Below are 18,580 nucleotides of genomic sequence, written 5' to 3'. Positions count from 1 at the left end.
GGGCATTTCCATAACTTCTATGAAGCACGTTTAAATGATTCCTTTCCTGGGTCTGTTCATCCTCGCTTTGCAGTAAAGTCATAAATGCGTAATCTATCTACCCTTGCATTTTCTGACTTCTTCACTTCTTTGATAGCAGAAATATGATAGCAATAAACACACAGCATGATTTTTTCTTCCATTTACACCAATTTCAGATCAGTTTCCCTCTGCTCTCTTGGACAATAACAACACATCAGGCTGAATGAGGAAAGACTGTGGGTGTTCAGATTCAGCTGTATGTGCTTTGCTTAATTGCCTCAATTTCCAGATCTTAATTTGGTAGGGATTAAAATCAACTTAAGTAAATTCAAAACATCTGGTTTTACATATTTTTCAATAAGGGTTATTTCAGTGTATATTTATTCAATATCTATTCTACAAGCTGTTAAAACTGATTTTAATAATTAGTAAGTTTAGATTTAAATACCCTGCATAAGCCTTGAACACAAAGGTCATTGGTTTCTGCTCCACAGGGAGTACCATCAGCAACTCTGTCCTTCAGCTGATAGTAGGAAGTTGTTCCAGAAACTCGGCAAAAAAGTTTACAGCGATCTTTCATTGAAACTGGAAAGAAAATCCAACAGGTTTCTTGTCTGTTTTATTACTTTTAAAGTAATTAATGTTAAAGTAATTACTGTTAAACAAACATTTGCATTTTATTAATTGAAAAAAAATTGTAGTTACTTACTACCACTGTATTTTGGAAGCCAGCGAACAGCAGATGTAAGACCATTGATGTTAAAATGTTTGCCATCAAACTCAGAGCATTGTTGCTCCCGGAAATCTTTTTTGCCCTTTGGACATGAATCAGTATTACAGGAACGAAATTTCATCCTGCGGCCAACACAGTACTTTCCTCCATTTCTTGGTCTGATAAAAACAGATAAATGTAAAATGTTGTCCCTTGTTTTCTAAAATTCCTTTTTTCCAGGAAAATTTTCACAGAAGCAGTATCTCCTCTGTAATTTTAAATTACATTTCCTAACTTGTAAATCCTGTTATATAATACTTCCATACTAGCAGGTTCTTGGAAAGGAAAAAATAATCAACAGCATATTGGTAGCATCAGCTACGACAGACTGACAGAGACCTATTTAATCAAGATCTAGTCTATTGTCTCTTACTCATCAGGGAAAACAAAATAACCTGGGGTGATATCCTTCTGATAATATCAAGATGGCATTACTTTCTAAGAAAAGCCAATAGCCATAATTGCAGCTCTTGTTCTGTAGAAGATAAGGGTAAAGTTCTCTCTGATTTTTGTTACAGAGAATGAAACCCACATAGATTATGCAGTCAATGGAAGTTTCTTACTATAATGTAAATTTTTACTGGTGTTTAGAACGAATTCACGAAACTAAAATATCTTCATCTTTTTTTAACTAAACCATTATGTCATAATTCCTTTACTCTGCTCTGATGAAGGAGAACAACAGAAAACATACTCTGGTCTGTTACAGAGCCTGGTGGTGCTCTTGATTCCACCTCCACAAGTTCTTGAACATGAGCTATAAGGTCCCCACGGTCCCCACTCTCCATCTACAGGACGTGTCTCCATTTCCCTGCTCACACAAATTCCATGGCGGCAGTGCTGTGCAGTTGACAAACAAAAAAAGATTAAGTTAAGCAAAGATTAAGATTAAGTTAAGCAAAAGGTTACAATATATATTAGGCACAGAAAGAAGAAAATTGACTGCAGCCATCCTCTGAAGCATCGAAGACTGCCCACAACTGAGCACAAAAGAGCAGACTGGATGAACTACATGGACACAGTGCTCATAGACAAATGAGGAAATTCCATACTTCAGATGACTGACTGCAAACTCAGGATTAGACTGATGATCTAATCTGTTCTAATTTGAAGGGGTTCTCACAGCCACATTGACAGTAGTATACTCCATCATTCCCTGCAGTACATATATGGATCAGTCATGAGAATCATCTGAACAGATCATATCAACTCAACTGCTTGTTATTTATGAAGCTTAGGATTTGCATTTTCACTCTCTGTGGCACAGAGCAGCTTGGTATTATCCCACAGTCTTAAAGGTTTTTGGTCCAACTAAACTCTCTACCACAGAAAAATAATTCAAGGATACACAGAAAATAAAACAACCCAAGAATTCCAACCCTTTCAGTAATTGATTTAAATGTTGCATATAGTTTCTCAAGAGTTATTCTAACATGAGCATTTTTTCTGTCTATTCTTTGGGATGGACTCCTAGAGCTAGGAGGAGGTGATCTTTGAATACTAAGCAGCTTTCTTTGGCCTCTCTTCCTTCTGGGGCCTTATCCCACAGTATACTACCAAGCAGATCCTTGAAGAGGTCAAAATCTGCTCACCTGAAATCCATGGTTGTGAACAGCTATTCAGCCTCCTCTGTACCTTCAGGTTCTTGAACTCTACCACCTCATGGTCACCAGAGCCAAAACTGCCTTCCCATTTACAACAAGGCCTTCACTGTTAGTATAAGGTCCAGCAGAGCACATCTCCTTTTTGGCTCCTTAATCACTTGGAGAACAAAGTTATCAAAGCATGCCAGCAACCTCCCAGATCACTTGTGCCCTGCTGTGCTGTCCTACCAACAGATAACAAGGTAGCTGAAGTCCCCCATGAGGACCAGGGCCTTGTTCTCCAAACAGGACTTCGTTAAAGAATCAGGTTCTCCATTATGAATTATGCCCAAACTCTTAATCCAATTTGGTAGTAAAATTTCTGCCTGTACAGCCCTTGGTCATGCTGACTCTCGAGCACTGTCTATGTATTTCAAGCCCTGAAAGTCTTCCTCTGAGAATGTGATCAATCAGGATGATTAAAAGCTCAAAGCAAGCACAGAATCAAAGCCAGATCTATCTTGCCATTTAAATGTTTCAGCAAACTGGCCAGATCACTCACTTGATGCTAAGACTAACATTGTAACTCAACCAGTGAAATAATGGCATCGTTTTGGTGTTATCTGCGTATCACCACAGTGCTTACTGTCAGTTTTTATTACTTTTACTTTTTTCCAGATGTCTTTAGGATTCCTTTGTACCTCAACTTTCTAGTACCTCTAGGAAGTAAACTAACCAACATAAAAGATGCGAATGCAGTTTATGAAAGTTGAAGGTAAACATGAGGAAACAGAGAGATCTTGCATATCCAATAACTGTCATTAACATCTTCTGAAATATCTTTTTACAACTATAGGCTGAGTATTCTAAATCTCACATCAAAAACCTATAACGCATCCAAACATCCAAATATGACACTAGCATCTTGCGTTTAAGTTCTTCTTCCTTCCACAAAAACATTCACAGCAGCTTGAAGGGAGAACTCAGGAAAAGAGAGTTGTAAAATGAAATTTTATACCCACAACAGCATTGTTCTGATCTATAAAAATGCAAAGCACATGTTCACATCTGGGATTTTAATAGCTTCAATTCAACATTCAACAATTCAACAAACTTGTCTCAGCTATTATTCTACTGCTGCATTCCTACAGAAGCAACATGATGGAGTCACAGTCAAAAACTCAGGCACCAGACGCATTCCAGATGTTCCTTAATGCTTGCTTGAATCAAACCCAAACCCGACCCAAATCCACATGCAATTATTACATCTTCAGAGATGAGAAGGAGGTTCAAAGTATGGGATCAATGGATCTACAGGTACCCAGATTCGTATTTCTTAACTACCTACTTAGAACAAGCACTTTGACTTCTAAGTATGGATTAAATAATGATTTGATAAACTGATTTCAAGTACTTCCAATATATCTTACAACTTACTGTACTTGCTAAGTGTCCTGGAAAGCAAGTTTGAAAGAAATTATTAAAGTGTTAATTGTCAGGCTATGCTAAACTTAACGGAATCAAGAGTAACAGATAAGTGTACAAGAACATGCTATACAGTGATTCTAGTTACACATACTCATCATATAACCCAATGAGCAAGAACTAGATAAGAACATCTGCTCAGATGAATGTAAAAGTTCAAAAATCTCTAAACCACTGTTTCTGGCTGTATTTATCTTTTTGGAGTGTTCCCATTTATCACCTTGAAATAAATGTTTTAATGTAAATCTCTCCGTGTCATCTGCTGCAAACGAATCTATGGAAACCTGCTGCTGCACTTTAGATTTATGTCTGATGTGCTTCTTCCTACAATACATGTACATCTTACAGCCTTGTTGTGTCTGCTTTCTGAGAAAAGGTCAAGTATGGAATCAGGCAAACCAGACCACGTCAAGAAGTGAGGACTAGACCATAGAATAACAATGAAAACAGAGTGGTTAGTAAAATGAACATGTAATGCAGAAGAAATTGAATTGCAACTAACTGAAGTTGTACCTACAGCATCTCAAGTCTTTGTAGTACTGGTTCTCAGAGAAGTCTGCATCTATTACTCAGATGATATCAACTATTTTAAAACATATTCTAATAACACACAATTTTAATCATTTTTTTCCAACATTTTCACATTTCCAACATTTTTTTCCTTGTGAAAAATCTAAATACTTTATTTCCCCCTAGTAATACTCCCACAGAAAACACTCAGTTTTTCTGAAATCATATCTAATCAGAAAAATATTTCATTAAAATCCCTGTTTATAGGAAAAATTCTTTGTTTGACCCTTAAAAAAATTTTACTGTTTTTACAGCTCAAAAGATCCTCCACTGCTTCCCAGACAGCTAGACAGCTAAAATCTAATCACCTTTATTAAAGTCCATCTGAATTTTTCATACTTATTTTCCATATACATATACACATACACATAATGAATCATTCTTTAGGATACATAACCCACATTTATTGCACTCATGAGGAAGTCAAACAATACAATGATTTTAAAAGGAATAGAAACCAACAACAACAGAACAGCAAATATACCTCAGAATTAGAAGCTGGCACTTTGCTTGCTGATCAAAATAATCTCTTCTTGGTCTGAATTCACATATTTAAGTGTCCTTCTCCTTATGTTACCAAGGGCTCAGGACAAAAATCTAAATTCATTCTACAGCTATTACGGGCATTTATAAAGACACAAACCCCACATACCCTCTATATCGGCACTGAATAAAGGTAATAAACTTTCTCTCACTCATAAATACTGGGCACATTTTTTCCAAGAGGACCAAAGCTTGTATTGTGCAGATTCCTTCTTGTTAGTAAAAAGGTTTTTCCAAATTACTCTGAAATTTGTTCTTTAATTGTTACACAAATAGCAAACTACTATCACGAACAGAAACAGTGGGTCAGAAGACTTCTCTAGATGAAGAGATCTTCATAAAAGAGGTGGCTGCTAAATCAGTTCCACTGTATCTAGGACATCAAAAACTTTGGGTCAGAATCAAATATCTACTGGCTATCCTCCTAAGAGGAGGTAGGTTGAAAACCATGGAATTGTGGAATAACTTTAGTGGAAGGGACCCATCAGGATCACTGAGTCCAACTCCTGGCTTCACACAGGACCACCCAAAATCAAAGCCGATGTCTGAAAGAGCTGTCCAGATGCTCCTTGAACTCCAGCAGCTCAGTGCCTCCCCCACTGCCCTGGGCAGCCTGTTCTAGGCCCGACCACTCTCTGGCGAAGAATCTTTCCTTAACTCTCAACCCGACCCTCCTCTGACACAGCTCCACACCGTTCCCTCTGGGCCTTTTTACTGCCAACAGAGAACAGAGTTCAGCACCACTAAAATTGAAAATGCCTCAAATACAATTTTTTGAATTCATCACAACAGAAGAGTTGCAAGCACAAATATATTTACTGTGCTAGCATATACTAGTTACATTAACTCATCACCATGGCTTATTCCCACTAAAATCAAAAGAAAAGGAGCTGTGCCTTACACAAGAAGGCATGACAATTTGTCAGATTAATGGCTGCTCTTTCTTGCATCTTTTCAGATGTAACAACTGTAATTAGCTTTTCACTTCCTAGAGAAAACTGTTTGGTTTCACTGCAATAATTGCATAAGGTAGGCTTTTGAATTCTTGTATAAAAGAAGTGCTCTACTGTTGGCAAATTTGAGTCAATTGAATTAAGGTTACATATAAAGTTTATACAAATGATGAACTTCCTTTCTGATCAATGACTGACTGAAATATCTGTTAAATGTTGTATCACCAGGTAGATATAATCAAGTAAAGCTTCCTTCGCAACCTTCAAATATCTTTTCCTAATTATGCAAGAGAAAAAGAAGCCATTTGTAAGACACTGTTTACCCATTAAATTGTTACTCTTTAAGGCAGTATTTTCAAACTCCTCATTACTTATGTATTGTGAAATACAAAAATAAAAGAAAAAAGGCAATCTTTGAAGGTAAAAAGTTATTGGGGGAAATTTAGTAATAACATACTAATATTATTATATATAAAGTAGTAAGCATATTCCATATGGAAATCAAACCAGACTTTTTTGAAGCTATTAAACTATTAAAAGATAAAAATATAAGTTTTCCCACAGCCCTTGAAGCTGGCCAAGCACACTACTACTTAAAGCACCTTAGCATAACAAACCTGCCAAACATAAGATAATCTTATCACTGTCATATTTGAGCATGTCAAAATCTCTGAAATACATATTTTCACAGTCAGCTGATGGGTGAGAAAATATTTCTGTTGGCTAGTGGTGAACTGAGACACAGAAAAGCCAAAGATTACATTAGCAAAGAACTCAAGTGTTTTGCTTCTTCTCACGTCTCTAGCTACATGCAAATCCAACACTAAAACCCTCACATCTTCACTATTAACACTGACTTCAACTAACATCCATTCATACTTCTGTGTCCATCAAGATATTTTAAGTGCTTTGTGCGAGGTATTTTAAGTGCTGTAGGTTATGTACTCAGAGGATGCAGATCAAAATCTCCAGTCAAAAAAAAAATCAAAACCTGCCAGATGAGGAAACAGTGAGCTGCCTTCTCATTCTCTAAACAGTTAATGAAATAAAGCAACATTTCAAGGTTCAAGAAGTCCAGCTTCCACTTTTTCCGTTTCACATTAAAAAAAATGTAATCCATACCTCATATAGGTAGGGTGTAAGTGAAAGTTCTGTTTCTCAGCCCTGTACAAATCCAAGTATGTTGAATTATATTATAGTAGGCAAGAGAGACAATGAGTGTGAGTTACATGTGGTTAAGGTACTTGCTGGAATAGATGAAGAGCTACTGATAGATACTTTCACATTTTGTCTGAAACAGATAGAGTACACAAATATTTTCTGAAGCCAGGAGTCTGATTGAAAGATTTTTTTCCGAACAACTGTACTCCTGTACTTTATTCACTCACACTTAATTAGTTCTAGCTCAGTAAAACAGCCTCAATAAGAGAAACTAGGGAATACGCTTTGGAGGTGCTTGCTTTTCAGGAAATTCATCTTTGTTGCACTACTACAAACAAGTTTTTTGAATTATCTGAAGTTTTCAAACAGAAGAGAAGATGGCAACTTCCACCTGAGGTCTTCTGCCTACTTTTTACCAATATTACACCTGTAAACTATTACTCTTATTTTGAACTGACAACCTGTATTATGTATGTCATAACGATATAAGACTAAAAGAAATTCTGCAGGTTAAGTCAGGTAGGTACTTCTTAAGCAACCATTACACTGCAGGAGTAGTACTGTCACACAGAAAGCACTGGTCTTTCTTATCTACATCAATGACCTTGCCACATACAAGCTCTGAGAAACAAATGAAGGCTTACCATTCCCACACCGCAAACTGTTCCATCAGCCAAAGGCATGTGCTGAGTCCGACATCCCTTGTGAACTCCCTCTGTGCTCGTGCACCATAAACGTTTGCATTGTTTCTAAACAGAAAAAAAGATTACCTTTGTTGTACTTGTACATTACTTTAGACATCTATTGAGATATTTGCATTGTTTTTCTCATACCATATGGGTTTAATTTTTGCTATTATTTGCTATTATTTTGTACAGATAGCTCCTCCCTCACCCCTCCAAAAAAAAAAAAAAAAGATTTTGCCTAACACTGGGCAGAAACATGGAATGGTTGAAATAGATCTTATTAGAAATGATAAATTACTTTAGATTTTATAATTCAATAGATAATTTAATAAGAAGGCATGTAGGAGATTATGGTTAATATTATGCAATAGAGTTGGAGCATAATACTCAGATAAAGACACTAACTGGAACTATTCTTGAAAACACACTGACTAGAAACTTAAGAAAAAAACCTTCTTTTCAAGTTATTAAAGAGATTCTTGATGGACAAATAAACTTTATGGATTAAAAACGTCTCAAAGCAGCCTTCAGTAACCCATCTTCAGGTCTTTGAATTCCTCTTCACTTTTCTATTATATTCCCATAAAGACTGACTCCTTTTATACAGTAGTTTACCACACCAATAGTTTCACTTAATACATTTTGAACATGATCTTAAATTCTCTCCTCTAAACAGTTCCAACAAGCTGTGTAATACAAGTATAGGTATTTGACAACTTGCTCCAAAATCATCTCGACATCTTGACAGTAATGAATGAGGTCATAACGCTATATTTATTATTATATCTTGCACTCCCACATAGGCCACACTGTGTTCTGAAATATTTCTATATTTACCCATTTGATTATGTACGTTATTTTCTTTCCAGATACAAATTTTGCTTTAAAGAATATTTGATTAGTTATATGAAATGTACATTCCAAAAGGCAGAGGAATATTTGACAAAGTAAAAGAAATCTGCAATTTGGATCAAACGTTTGGGAAAAGTGTAAGAATTAATACATTAATTTTAAAGTTATAAATTTGTAAAACCAGTCAAAGCAGATAAGAAATTTGCTAATGTAATATGGTGGCTAAAATGTGAAAACATTTATTAAAAATGTTTAAATAATTCTTTTTTTCATGCATTAAGTTTTAATTTACTCAGATTGGATCTTTTAAAGGAATTATATTTACACTCACAGATGTACAAATCAAAATTAATTCATCCTGATTTTAATCCTATGTATTTCTATTAAACAGAGCAGCAAGGCTTTCCACTGAACTCTTTCCCCTTTTAAGAATAGAATCTAAACTTTGACGTACTTCAAGATAAAATTCTTACAACAATGGACTGGCTGAGATTTCATTTTTAGGCCTACATCTCAGTAATTTTTAGTACCTATAAAACAGGAGTCTGTGCATTGTTCACTCACCAGATAGGGACACACTTGCGACCCAAGGCCAAACATAAGCTCACACTGCTTATTGACATCATACATTAATCCAGGCAGCTGAGAAGAAAGACCATAAATTCTTCCACTCGGTTTATCTAGGAGGCATTCACCGTAACCAGTGCTGTTGTGAAAACAGGAACAACACGTGAATTAATTACTGTTCTGACCTATTAAGATCATACTAAAGAGCTCTTCTATAATCAATGCCCCGATATTTTTAAAGTCTTAGTTTTAAGTTTTGATTATCACTTTACTGAAGCCATGGAACTACTCATCCTCCAAAGGTTTATATATCTGTAATTTCTGGGGGATTTAGGCCCTCCAAGTCAGTGGTTAAAACCAAAAACAATATTAAAGTGGCATTTAAACAATAATTTTAACCCTTTTCTGAATGACACGAAATTGAAAAAAAAAAGTATGCATTATACTGATACTTACTCAAGAAATTCAGTGATATATTTTTGACTGCATTTTGACCAGGTCCATGGACTTGTATGGTAATTCAAAGTTGGAGCCATAACATGGTATTGATGTTTAATTCCAGCTTCTTTACATTTAAAGCTGTCATCATGTGGCACATTAAATCTAAGAAGCAAAACAAACAAACTCCGAAAAAAATTCAGCTATAATTAATGGAAATACTTCTGTTGTAACAGCAAAAGCCCCAGATGTAAGTCTGAATATACCTTAGAACCGCAATGGAACTCACATTTTATGACTATCTGACATTATGGCAATCACACTGAATACATAAGAATTTTAAAGCTGTGTAATTCTTTCACTCACCAGCAAAAATCCCAGTGTTTTGGGAGTATGGCATTTTAAATTAACAACCCATCTACTGAACTGAATATTCAAGACTGCCCCAATGTTCAGCTTATAATTTTTAGTATACGATAACTACAGAGCCCATCAACATCATTTTATGCAACAAATATTTTACCGTATTTTATAACTCAGTTTAAGTAACATGATAAATGGCATGTATCTAAATGAACTTCCAGGAGAATGAAAACCAACAAGCTAGCTACTGAGCTCTGTAATGCCATTGTTACCTACACTGTGGCATGCCTCATGGAGCTAGAGTATAGCATCTTTCTGCCATCACTGATGAGGTATGCTTCATAAAATAAAATGCTGTCATCTCCTCTTATTTTTCTGTGTAAAGTATTTCTCTTTGTTACTCTATTGTTTTCTGAAAGGATCAAACAGAAGGAAGAATATATCTGTGTTATATCACAAGCTTTTTCTTAAACTCCTACCATGGCTAGAATGCAGGTAGTTAACAGGGCTACGTTGAACATCTAAGATACTTGTTCCAGTGTCCCAACCAGCTGATACAATAAAAGGACAAAAGATGGCAGATAAATCCAGTACCTCCCATCATACCAGTTAGCCAATGACCAGGTTATAAATCTCATGTTTCTATATCTCTAGGTGGCAGGCAGAGCTGACTCCCTGCAAGAGCCAAAACCACTGACTATTCCAAAAGTACATAGACATTCTACTCACCCTTGGAAAAGTACAACACATCCCTGGAAACTGGTCATATTCAAAAGAAATTTAATAAAATTACCTGCTGGGAAATAGGTACTTACACATGCCCAAGCTCATGTGCTATAGTAAAAGCAGCACTTAATCCATTTTCTTCACTTATAGAGCAGCTGCGTAGTGGGTCACACATTGTACCTAGCTCTGCCAAACCTGGAAAATTGAATTCTTTTACAAAAGCTTAATAGAAGGAGTTTTTAACATGAAGGAATGACTCTATAAGTGAACACTACAGCACATGAATTGAAAAAGCCACGCGTAAGCTATGCAACCAGATTTACACAAAACCAACTACCACCCAAGATGACAGTATGTGTGGAACAGCTCTGAAATGATTTCATCTGCCAGTTAAATTTTATATCTATTTTTGGATTTTTTTTCATAAATCCTACAGTAAAATCCTCCTACAGATTTTGCTGTAAAATCATACTGATAGAAAAAGTGTAACTCACCTAAAGTATCACACTTCTCTCTAGCTCTGCAGATATCTTCCCTTAAAAGAAAAATTACAAGCAAATGAAAAATACTTCCATTAAAAGTATTTCACTGATGCTACATTAGTTACAGCAATAGCAAATCTCAATTCTAAATTTTTAATTTTGCAGTCCATTCTAAGAATTTGCATTCTTGTGAAAGAAGTGATTTACATTCACCAAAGCCCACAGAATTACTTTCTATCTAGCTTGCAAAGAATACAAATTGATAAACTGTTAAGCTGTTTCTCTATGCTGTTAAACTTGATAAGCTGTTTCTCTAACATGTGACTGTAAAATGCTGCTGAAAATGTGCAGATTCCAGTATACATGACACCACCTCATAAAGTAGAGCAGCTGCAAAAATAATGTAAAATTCAAGGCACATATCAAACATTGTTTTAAGCAAAATAATGCGTCCAATTTGAACATGGAGAAAAAATTAAAAGGAACAGGAGAGAATATATCTCAATAAATGAGCATCAGAGGTTCCACTGAGATTAGTGTACAGGAAAAATACACAGTATTTAACATTTTCCATTTGTGAGTTTTTGATAGTTCTAATTATGCCTAGCTTATAAGGCACCAATCATCACTTAATTAGCATTGGCTAATTTCTGTACGTACACCACCATGACCCTGTCACATACATGTACAATGTTTAAAGACGTTAATTCCTTCTAAAAAGTTCAGGTCTAAATTTCTAGTGATCACCTGGGGTGAGGGAAGAGTAAGGTATTCTTCATTCACTCCAATTAACTACAAACTTTATCAGTGAACATTTAAATATGATGAGGTAAGAAAAAAGTTGAAGCATTTGTCTCACCTAGCCAGCTAATTGTCTCTTTCAATACCATACCTAGTGATAAGAACAGCAGTGTCATGATGAGAAGGGTGAGCATCATCCAAAATATTTTGTGCTTGCTGCCATATACAAAAATTACGAAGAGTGGTAGCTGCATTGAAAGTGATCGTTGGTCCTTCCTAGGGAATATCGAAGAAACAAAAAAACAGTTGTAATGTTCATGCACTTGCACTCGATATTTTGTTATTTGTGGCCTTAATCTTCACAACTATGGAAGGAAGTCAGAAAGATTCCACTGGCACAAATTTGTTTGCAGAATCAGGATCTTAATTTAGCTAAAAATAATCAGTCATGAGAACCCATCTTATTAATCAATGCATCACGTATTAGGTACAGAAAAATAGGGTGGCAAGATAATTATGATAAATAAATATTAAAACATACACCAGAAAAATGCACACTTCTTACAATTAAAAATATTCTGTTAGTGCTGAAAACTCTCAGCAAAAGCCCTCTAAGAAAGTTGCTGTTTCTTCTCTTCTAGAGTAATGTAGATATAAATGGCAATGTAAATATATGGTTAAATAAAAAAAATAGATGTAAAAGATTTCAAAGTTTGGAATTATAAGGCAAATTCACACGTTTTGAAATTTAAGAAATATTTTTCCTACCTGTTCATTGTGAATTACAATTAACTTCACAATAACTATATTTATAAGATTTCCAATACTTGAATCTTTATAGATTGCTGCAACCTAAAGAGGAAAAAAATCAGATGGTTAGAATATTAAATTCATCTGACAAATCACATTTCACGTTGACACACAAATGAATTATCAGAGAATAACAGGCAGTTATGCAGTAGATGCCTCAGGCATCCATCTCTGCCTTTCTACCCATGGGTTTTGGTAACAAACCCAAAGTAGACGCCTGGTTTTAAACTATGATTTTACCTCAAAATGTCTCACACTACACACACCACGGTCAGAATTTATCTGATGTTTTCCAGTGCTATTCTCTAAATAATTATCCAGCAATAGTTTTCCTATATGTTAAAAATGCAGTTATTAAATATCCAACTAGTTATAACTTCATATTATTTCGAAACACTTAGATACTATGTTAATTAAATTAGTGGAGTAAATGTATTTAAATGTATTGTAAGACCTGTAGATTATTGATAAAGTATCACCAACAGAAATGTGTCTGTGCAATGTCAGCAGAACTATCATAGACACAAGCTGGTTTATGCACATGATTTGAGCAATCAACACCTAAAATATTACAGGATTTCAGAAATCATATGGGAACCAATAAACTTTTGCCTTTGCTTTTAATATAAGCAGGGCAGCACTGAAAATATACCTGACACACCATACAAAAGTTTCTTCCTCATTTGCAAATTTTATTTACATAGCCAACGGGCACTTTATGATGTTGCAGACAGATGGTAAAAACTATGTTTCAATTCCATTTACTAAAGTAAACCAAAGCTATTTTTCATAAAGGCAGAAAAAAGTTCATTCACTCTCAATAACAGCTTCAGACATCTCATCCACATGGATTCCCTATTTGGCTTAAAGCAGCTATCAATTAAGCCATATCTAAATGAATGCCGTCCACTAACCACAAAAGCACTGACCTTCCCCCACTCTGGCTTGGACTATATCTACAAGGCTACAAAAGGAAAGAGAAAAGGAATTGATCAAACTGAATAGTTTTTTTAGTTTTTTGGTTGGTGTGTGTGTGTGTCACATTATATTGACCAACGTGATCTCATTACAGGTGCTGCCTCTTTAACACGAGTGTTGACAGAGGAAATGGTGCAGAATTGAGTACTTTTATTTAGTCTACACTTCAACTGGTTCAAACTGCTTGCGAAGACACAGTCCTGTGTGTGAATGCTACGTACCTAAAATCAAGTTATTCTGCTAAAAGCTGGAAATGACAGAGCCCTGGCTCCCCATGATTCATACCATCCTGTTCTCGAAAGTGGATAAGAGTGCAAAACGCAGCATCATCCTTCATTCCTTCATTGACAGACAAGCAAGATACGGAGGACTCAATAGCAAGGAAATAGTCGGAGCTTTGCAATCCATGTGGAAAACATTAACTATCTATTGTCTCCTTCCAAAAGGATTCCATTCTTGGTTACTTACTAGCAAATGTCCAGTTACTCTGAGGAACAACTCTTGAGCGATCGCTGAAGAGTTCAATTAGGAATGGGAACATTCAAAAGACTTTAGTCTTTACAGTGTCTTTACAGCTGTATAGCTCAAGCACTATAAATGTAAATAAGAGAATTTATGCAGACATTGTTTCCTGAATTTGAATGCAGTGAACCAGTATTTTACTACTATCAAAGCTACCACAAATTATCAAGCACAGAATGTTTTTTTTATGGCTTGAGATCAATTTCAACAAATCTAGAGAGAATATTTCTATATATTAACTCTTCTCAGGAAAGATCACAGTCTAGGCATTGTCCTGAATGAACTGCCCTATTAAAATAACATAACACTGTTACATTCATCTCATGTAACTAACATTATGCTATCTGTCTAGACTCCTTCAATAGTCAGTGAAAAAGAACAGACAAACCAGAATGATCCAGATGCATCCATCTGAAGATACATATTTAGATAAAATGTATTTTCAAACAAAATAGTATGATAAATTACGTTTCTTCAGTCACTTACAATGGATGGAGACTAGATCTCTAGGAGATGTATGAGATTAATTACACCCAACTGTTCCAAGTTTTACTTCTCTTCAGCAAAGAAAAAACAGAAAATTGGTTGATACAGCACTCCAAAATCATGACAAAGAGAAATCTGAGATGAGACCTGCAAGAGTCTTTGGTTTATAATGCCTTCTACAGGGAGAAGATGCCCATGAGAATTCTCCTAACACTTCAGCTGACGTAAGGGCTATCTAAACCATAATCAGACAACTCGTTACAGCACAAACCTACACAGGGTAACACACATACAATCTTAACAGGAGGATCTTTTACAGAGCAGATAACAAAGCCAGACTACTTCATGTTGAAACATGCATTGCTCTAGAAATAAAATAAATATCTTTCAATTAAATAGACAAATCAATCCAGTTAAGAATGTCTTAGCTTCTGAACACAATGCTCTGAAATTCAGGAAACAGTTATATTTCACTGTCAAGTAAAGTGATGCTGCATACATTGGACAAATACCGGTATAGGATTTGCCCAGTTCTACAAGAGCTTATTCCAGTTAGAACAGTCATAGAGGACTGGAAGGGGGGGTGTACTAGGTTCGGTTGATAACAAATAATGCCAGAAGCATCCAAAATAGGACTATCATAACCTTCATTGCATCATTACCCTTCAGTTTCATAAAGGCCTCCAGTATTAAAGTATATAAGAAGAAACCCATTTTTAGTCCTGGGTGGCTAGAAGGATTTAGGGAAAGAGTCCAAATTGGAGGCTTCTTAAGATTTAAATGTCACATTTCTTATTCTTAATCCTTACTGTAGTCAATTCCTTGTGTACAGAAACAGGCTTTTGAGAAATCTGTTACTGTTGTGTAACCTCAACAGATATCAGTTATTTGCAAACAAAATCTGAAAATAGAAGATGGAAAGAACGCAGCATGAAAAGCAGAGTCAGGTTCCTTCCTTTCCCTCCGCTGACAGTGTCCATGAAGAATGTTTGGGCAAAGCATTTCTTCAGAAGCCATTGGAAATTACTCATACATCAGAGAAGATGCATCAGACTAAGTCCAAGAGAACACACGCCTTGCACATCCAAAGACCGTCTGTAGTAGAATCTTCAACACCATACCTAAGCAACATCTAAGCAACATTCAACATCTAAATACTGTCTACGTCTGACTAGAGCATACAGGAGGTCTGAAATAATGCCAGTAGTTCTGACAAGAATCTTATCAGAATCGAAAACATACTTTCTCACATACCAAAAACTGGTAAGGATCTACTGAACCTAAATGCTAACATTACTTTTATTAATTTCATGTTTGAGTCGAAGTATAGATGCTGTCTCATGGGCACTTTCAGGACCTTCAAACATTTACTTATAAATGCTGTTTTAGGAAGATGGAGCAAAAAAGACTGTGCTGGTAATGAGATGCCCCTACCTGTGATGTAAGGTATTTTCTGCAGGCAGGCTGAATACATGCAAAAAGAAAAATCCTGAGTTTAAAATCACAAGCCAATCTTCACCTAGGGAAGCCAACCTTCACCAAGGTTCACCTAGGGAATCATACAGGATAAAATTACCAGCTGAGACTTGAAATGATAGATTAATGCAGAATGCAGAAAACAGCAAAGTTCTCAAATGTGACATTATTTCTTACTTTATCAAAAAAAAGAGGATAAGTGCTCCCTGCTCTCATATTCTTTGGGCATCTCTTTAAATCCCTCTTTATTGGAAGCATTCATAAAATGGATGATGAAATGGACAGGAATTTGATAGAATACACTATTTATTTGCAACTTCCAGACCCACCTTCTCCATAGTAACCTAAATTCAGCCTTCACAAAAGGAGATAATGCTCAAGACAAAGGGAATTAACTTTTGAGAGATTTTTTCATGCTCTTGATACAGGCATCTACACCACAGAACAACAGCTCAGACCAAAACAATAAAGAAAGGAGAAACCAAGAACCATGATGAAGATAGTTATCTTTCAGTGAAAGGATCATTGCTTTTGTTTTCATTAAATTCCCAAAGATTACAAGATGGATCTTGTCATTACCAGCTGTCATTGTCAGGCTACTGGAAGCAACTTTTCTTGCTGACCCTGTAGTAGCTGTCCATTACACTGAGACTGTGAATCACTGCAAACTGCCACATTCAGAAAAGGGGCTAGAATATGAGCAAGTGCATCTAGAGAATGGAAAATGAATGATATACCTAAATATAATTGAATTTCTGCTGGTTTTTTTTTTCTGAAAATTGCATCGCAAGACTGCTTTTCCTTTTCTGATCTGCTACACAGAACCACCATATCAGGAGAACATATTCATATCACTTAAAAGAAATTTCATAACAGTTCTTGGCTTGTGTCTAGTGCAGGCTCCAACAATCTCCTGTTTATCACTCTAGTGCTGAAAGGATGCACGATATCTGGGATCTGGAGCATTTCTCCTTCACCTCTTCCACTGTCATATCCTGATTTTGTCATATATTTCATAATACCCCTGAATTTTCTGAAGTCATGAGATAAAGAAGGCATCACAACATTTATTGCTTCTCAGAGAGAAAGTAAGAAAAAGCTGTGTTATTTTTGCAAGTGTTACTCCCAACCTGTTCCATCCACCTTTCCAGTATAAAACTGCTTTATTTGAAGTAACATAGAAATTTCTTATGGAAAGTTGCACAAATACACCTACGTACCTCAGACTGACCACTTTTTCCTACTACTTGTATGTCCTCTCCATTCTAACATTTCCTTGAATTATTCAAGATGTTCCAGAGGACTTCCCATTTAAAGGCAAAAAGAACAAACATATCTATTTTAAAGGCTTACTCAGATGTCAAAGCGCTTCTTTTTAGTATCTGAAAGAAAGATGATTTTGCGAGGAACAACCACACAGAGGTTTTTCTAGCCTTGAGAGCCTACTAAAAAAAAAAATTAAAAAAAAAAAAGATAGGAACATTGTTTGGCAAACATCTCCTATCTCTACAAAAGTTCCATGTGGACCTTTTCTATAACTAAACACAGCTGAAGCTTCACCATGGGGACAGATCTTGAACCTGTCTACTGACATGAACAGTACAGAGACAAATACTAACAAATATCTAATTAACAACAACAAGCTAACTAACAAGAGTAATAAAGAATACTACCAGCAGTCAGCAGTAAAGATGTGAAAGTATATGCTTGCTAACATGCTACAAAAACTCCACGTCTGTCTCACTTGATGGACCTCAAGACTCACAGCACTATGAGGCACTAAGACATTTGAAATACAGGCAGGAGCTGGAAAATTCATAAGAGCAGTCAGTGTATGAAAAAAGTAGGCTTTTTTTTCCCTACATCAAGACATTTGTATGTCAAGGTATGCAAGAAATCTAGCTCACAAATTTTTGTTTAAATGATACTTATAGAGCTTATAAGCTTATAGATACTTATAGAGTCATGCAGAGAAAGGCTTCAGGGTCCTGGTGGATGGAAGTGAATGGAAGGCTGGACATGAGCCAGCAGTGTGCACGTGTAGCCTGGAAGTGCCAACAGTATCCTGGGCTGCATTTAAGAGGGATGGCCAGTAGGGAGACAGAGATGACTGTGAGACTCCCATCAAGAGTACTGCATCCAGGCCTGAGCGCAAGAAAGATGGAGAACTGTTGGAGTGGATCCAGAGTCACAAAGAAAATCAGAAGGCTGAAGCACCCCTCCTGCAATGCAAGGCTAAGACAACTGGACTTCTTCAGCCTGGAGAAGGCTTCGGGGAGACCACATTGCAGCCCCCCAGTACTTTGAAGCAGCTTTTATATAGGAGGGAGACAGACTTCTTCTCGTGGTCTGATAGTGGCAGAAT

General features: G+C 36.1%; 1 protein-coding gene across 1 annotated transcript in view; it reads right to left on the bottom strand.

Moving 5' to 3' along the window:
• Positions 1-18,580, bottom strand: part of ADAMTS20 (ADAM metallopeptidase with thrombospondin type 1 motif 20) — a gene marked incomplete at both ends in the record, with an annotated part of 83,517 nt that overhangs the window by 43,802 nt on the left and 21,135 nt on the right. The window contains 10 exons of the mRNA XM_079536146.1: positions 470-606; positions 731-912; positions 1,488-1,633; positions 7,733-7,837; positions 9,191-9,332; positions 9,650-9,796; positions 10,810-10,915; positions 11,215-11,255; positions 12,095-12,219; positions 12,712-12,795. Of these exons, the coding sequence (XP_079392272.1) occupies positions 470-606; positions 731-912; positions 1,488-1,633; positions 7,733-7,837; positions 9,191-9,332; positions 9,650-9,796; positions 10,810-10,915; positions 11,215-11,255; positions 12,095-12,219; positions 12,712-12,795 (1,215 nt within the window). The remainder of the gene's footprint in view (positions 1-469; positions 607-730; positions 913-1,487; positions 1,634-7,732; positions 7,838-9,190; positions 9,333-9,649; positions 9,797-10,809; positions 10,916-11,214; positions 11,256-12,094; positions 12,220-12,711; positions 12,796-18,580) is intronic.

Source organism: Tetrao urogallus, assembly GCF_951394365.1.
Source record: "Tetrao urogallus genome assembly, chromosome: 1".
NCBI classification, from domain to species: domain Eukaryota; kingdom Metazoa; phylum Chordata; class Aves; order Galliformes; family Phasianidae; genus Tetrao; species Tetrao urogallus.
Note: the sequence above shows the minus strand (reverse complement) of the source record. Positions and strands in the feature narration are given on the sequence as shown.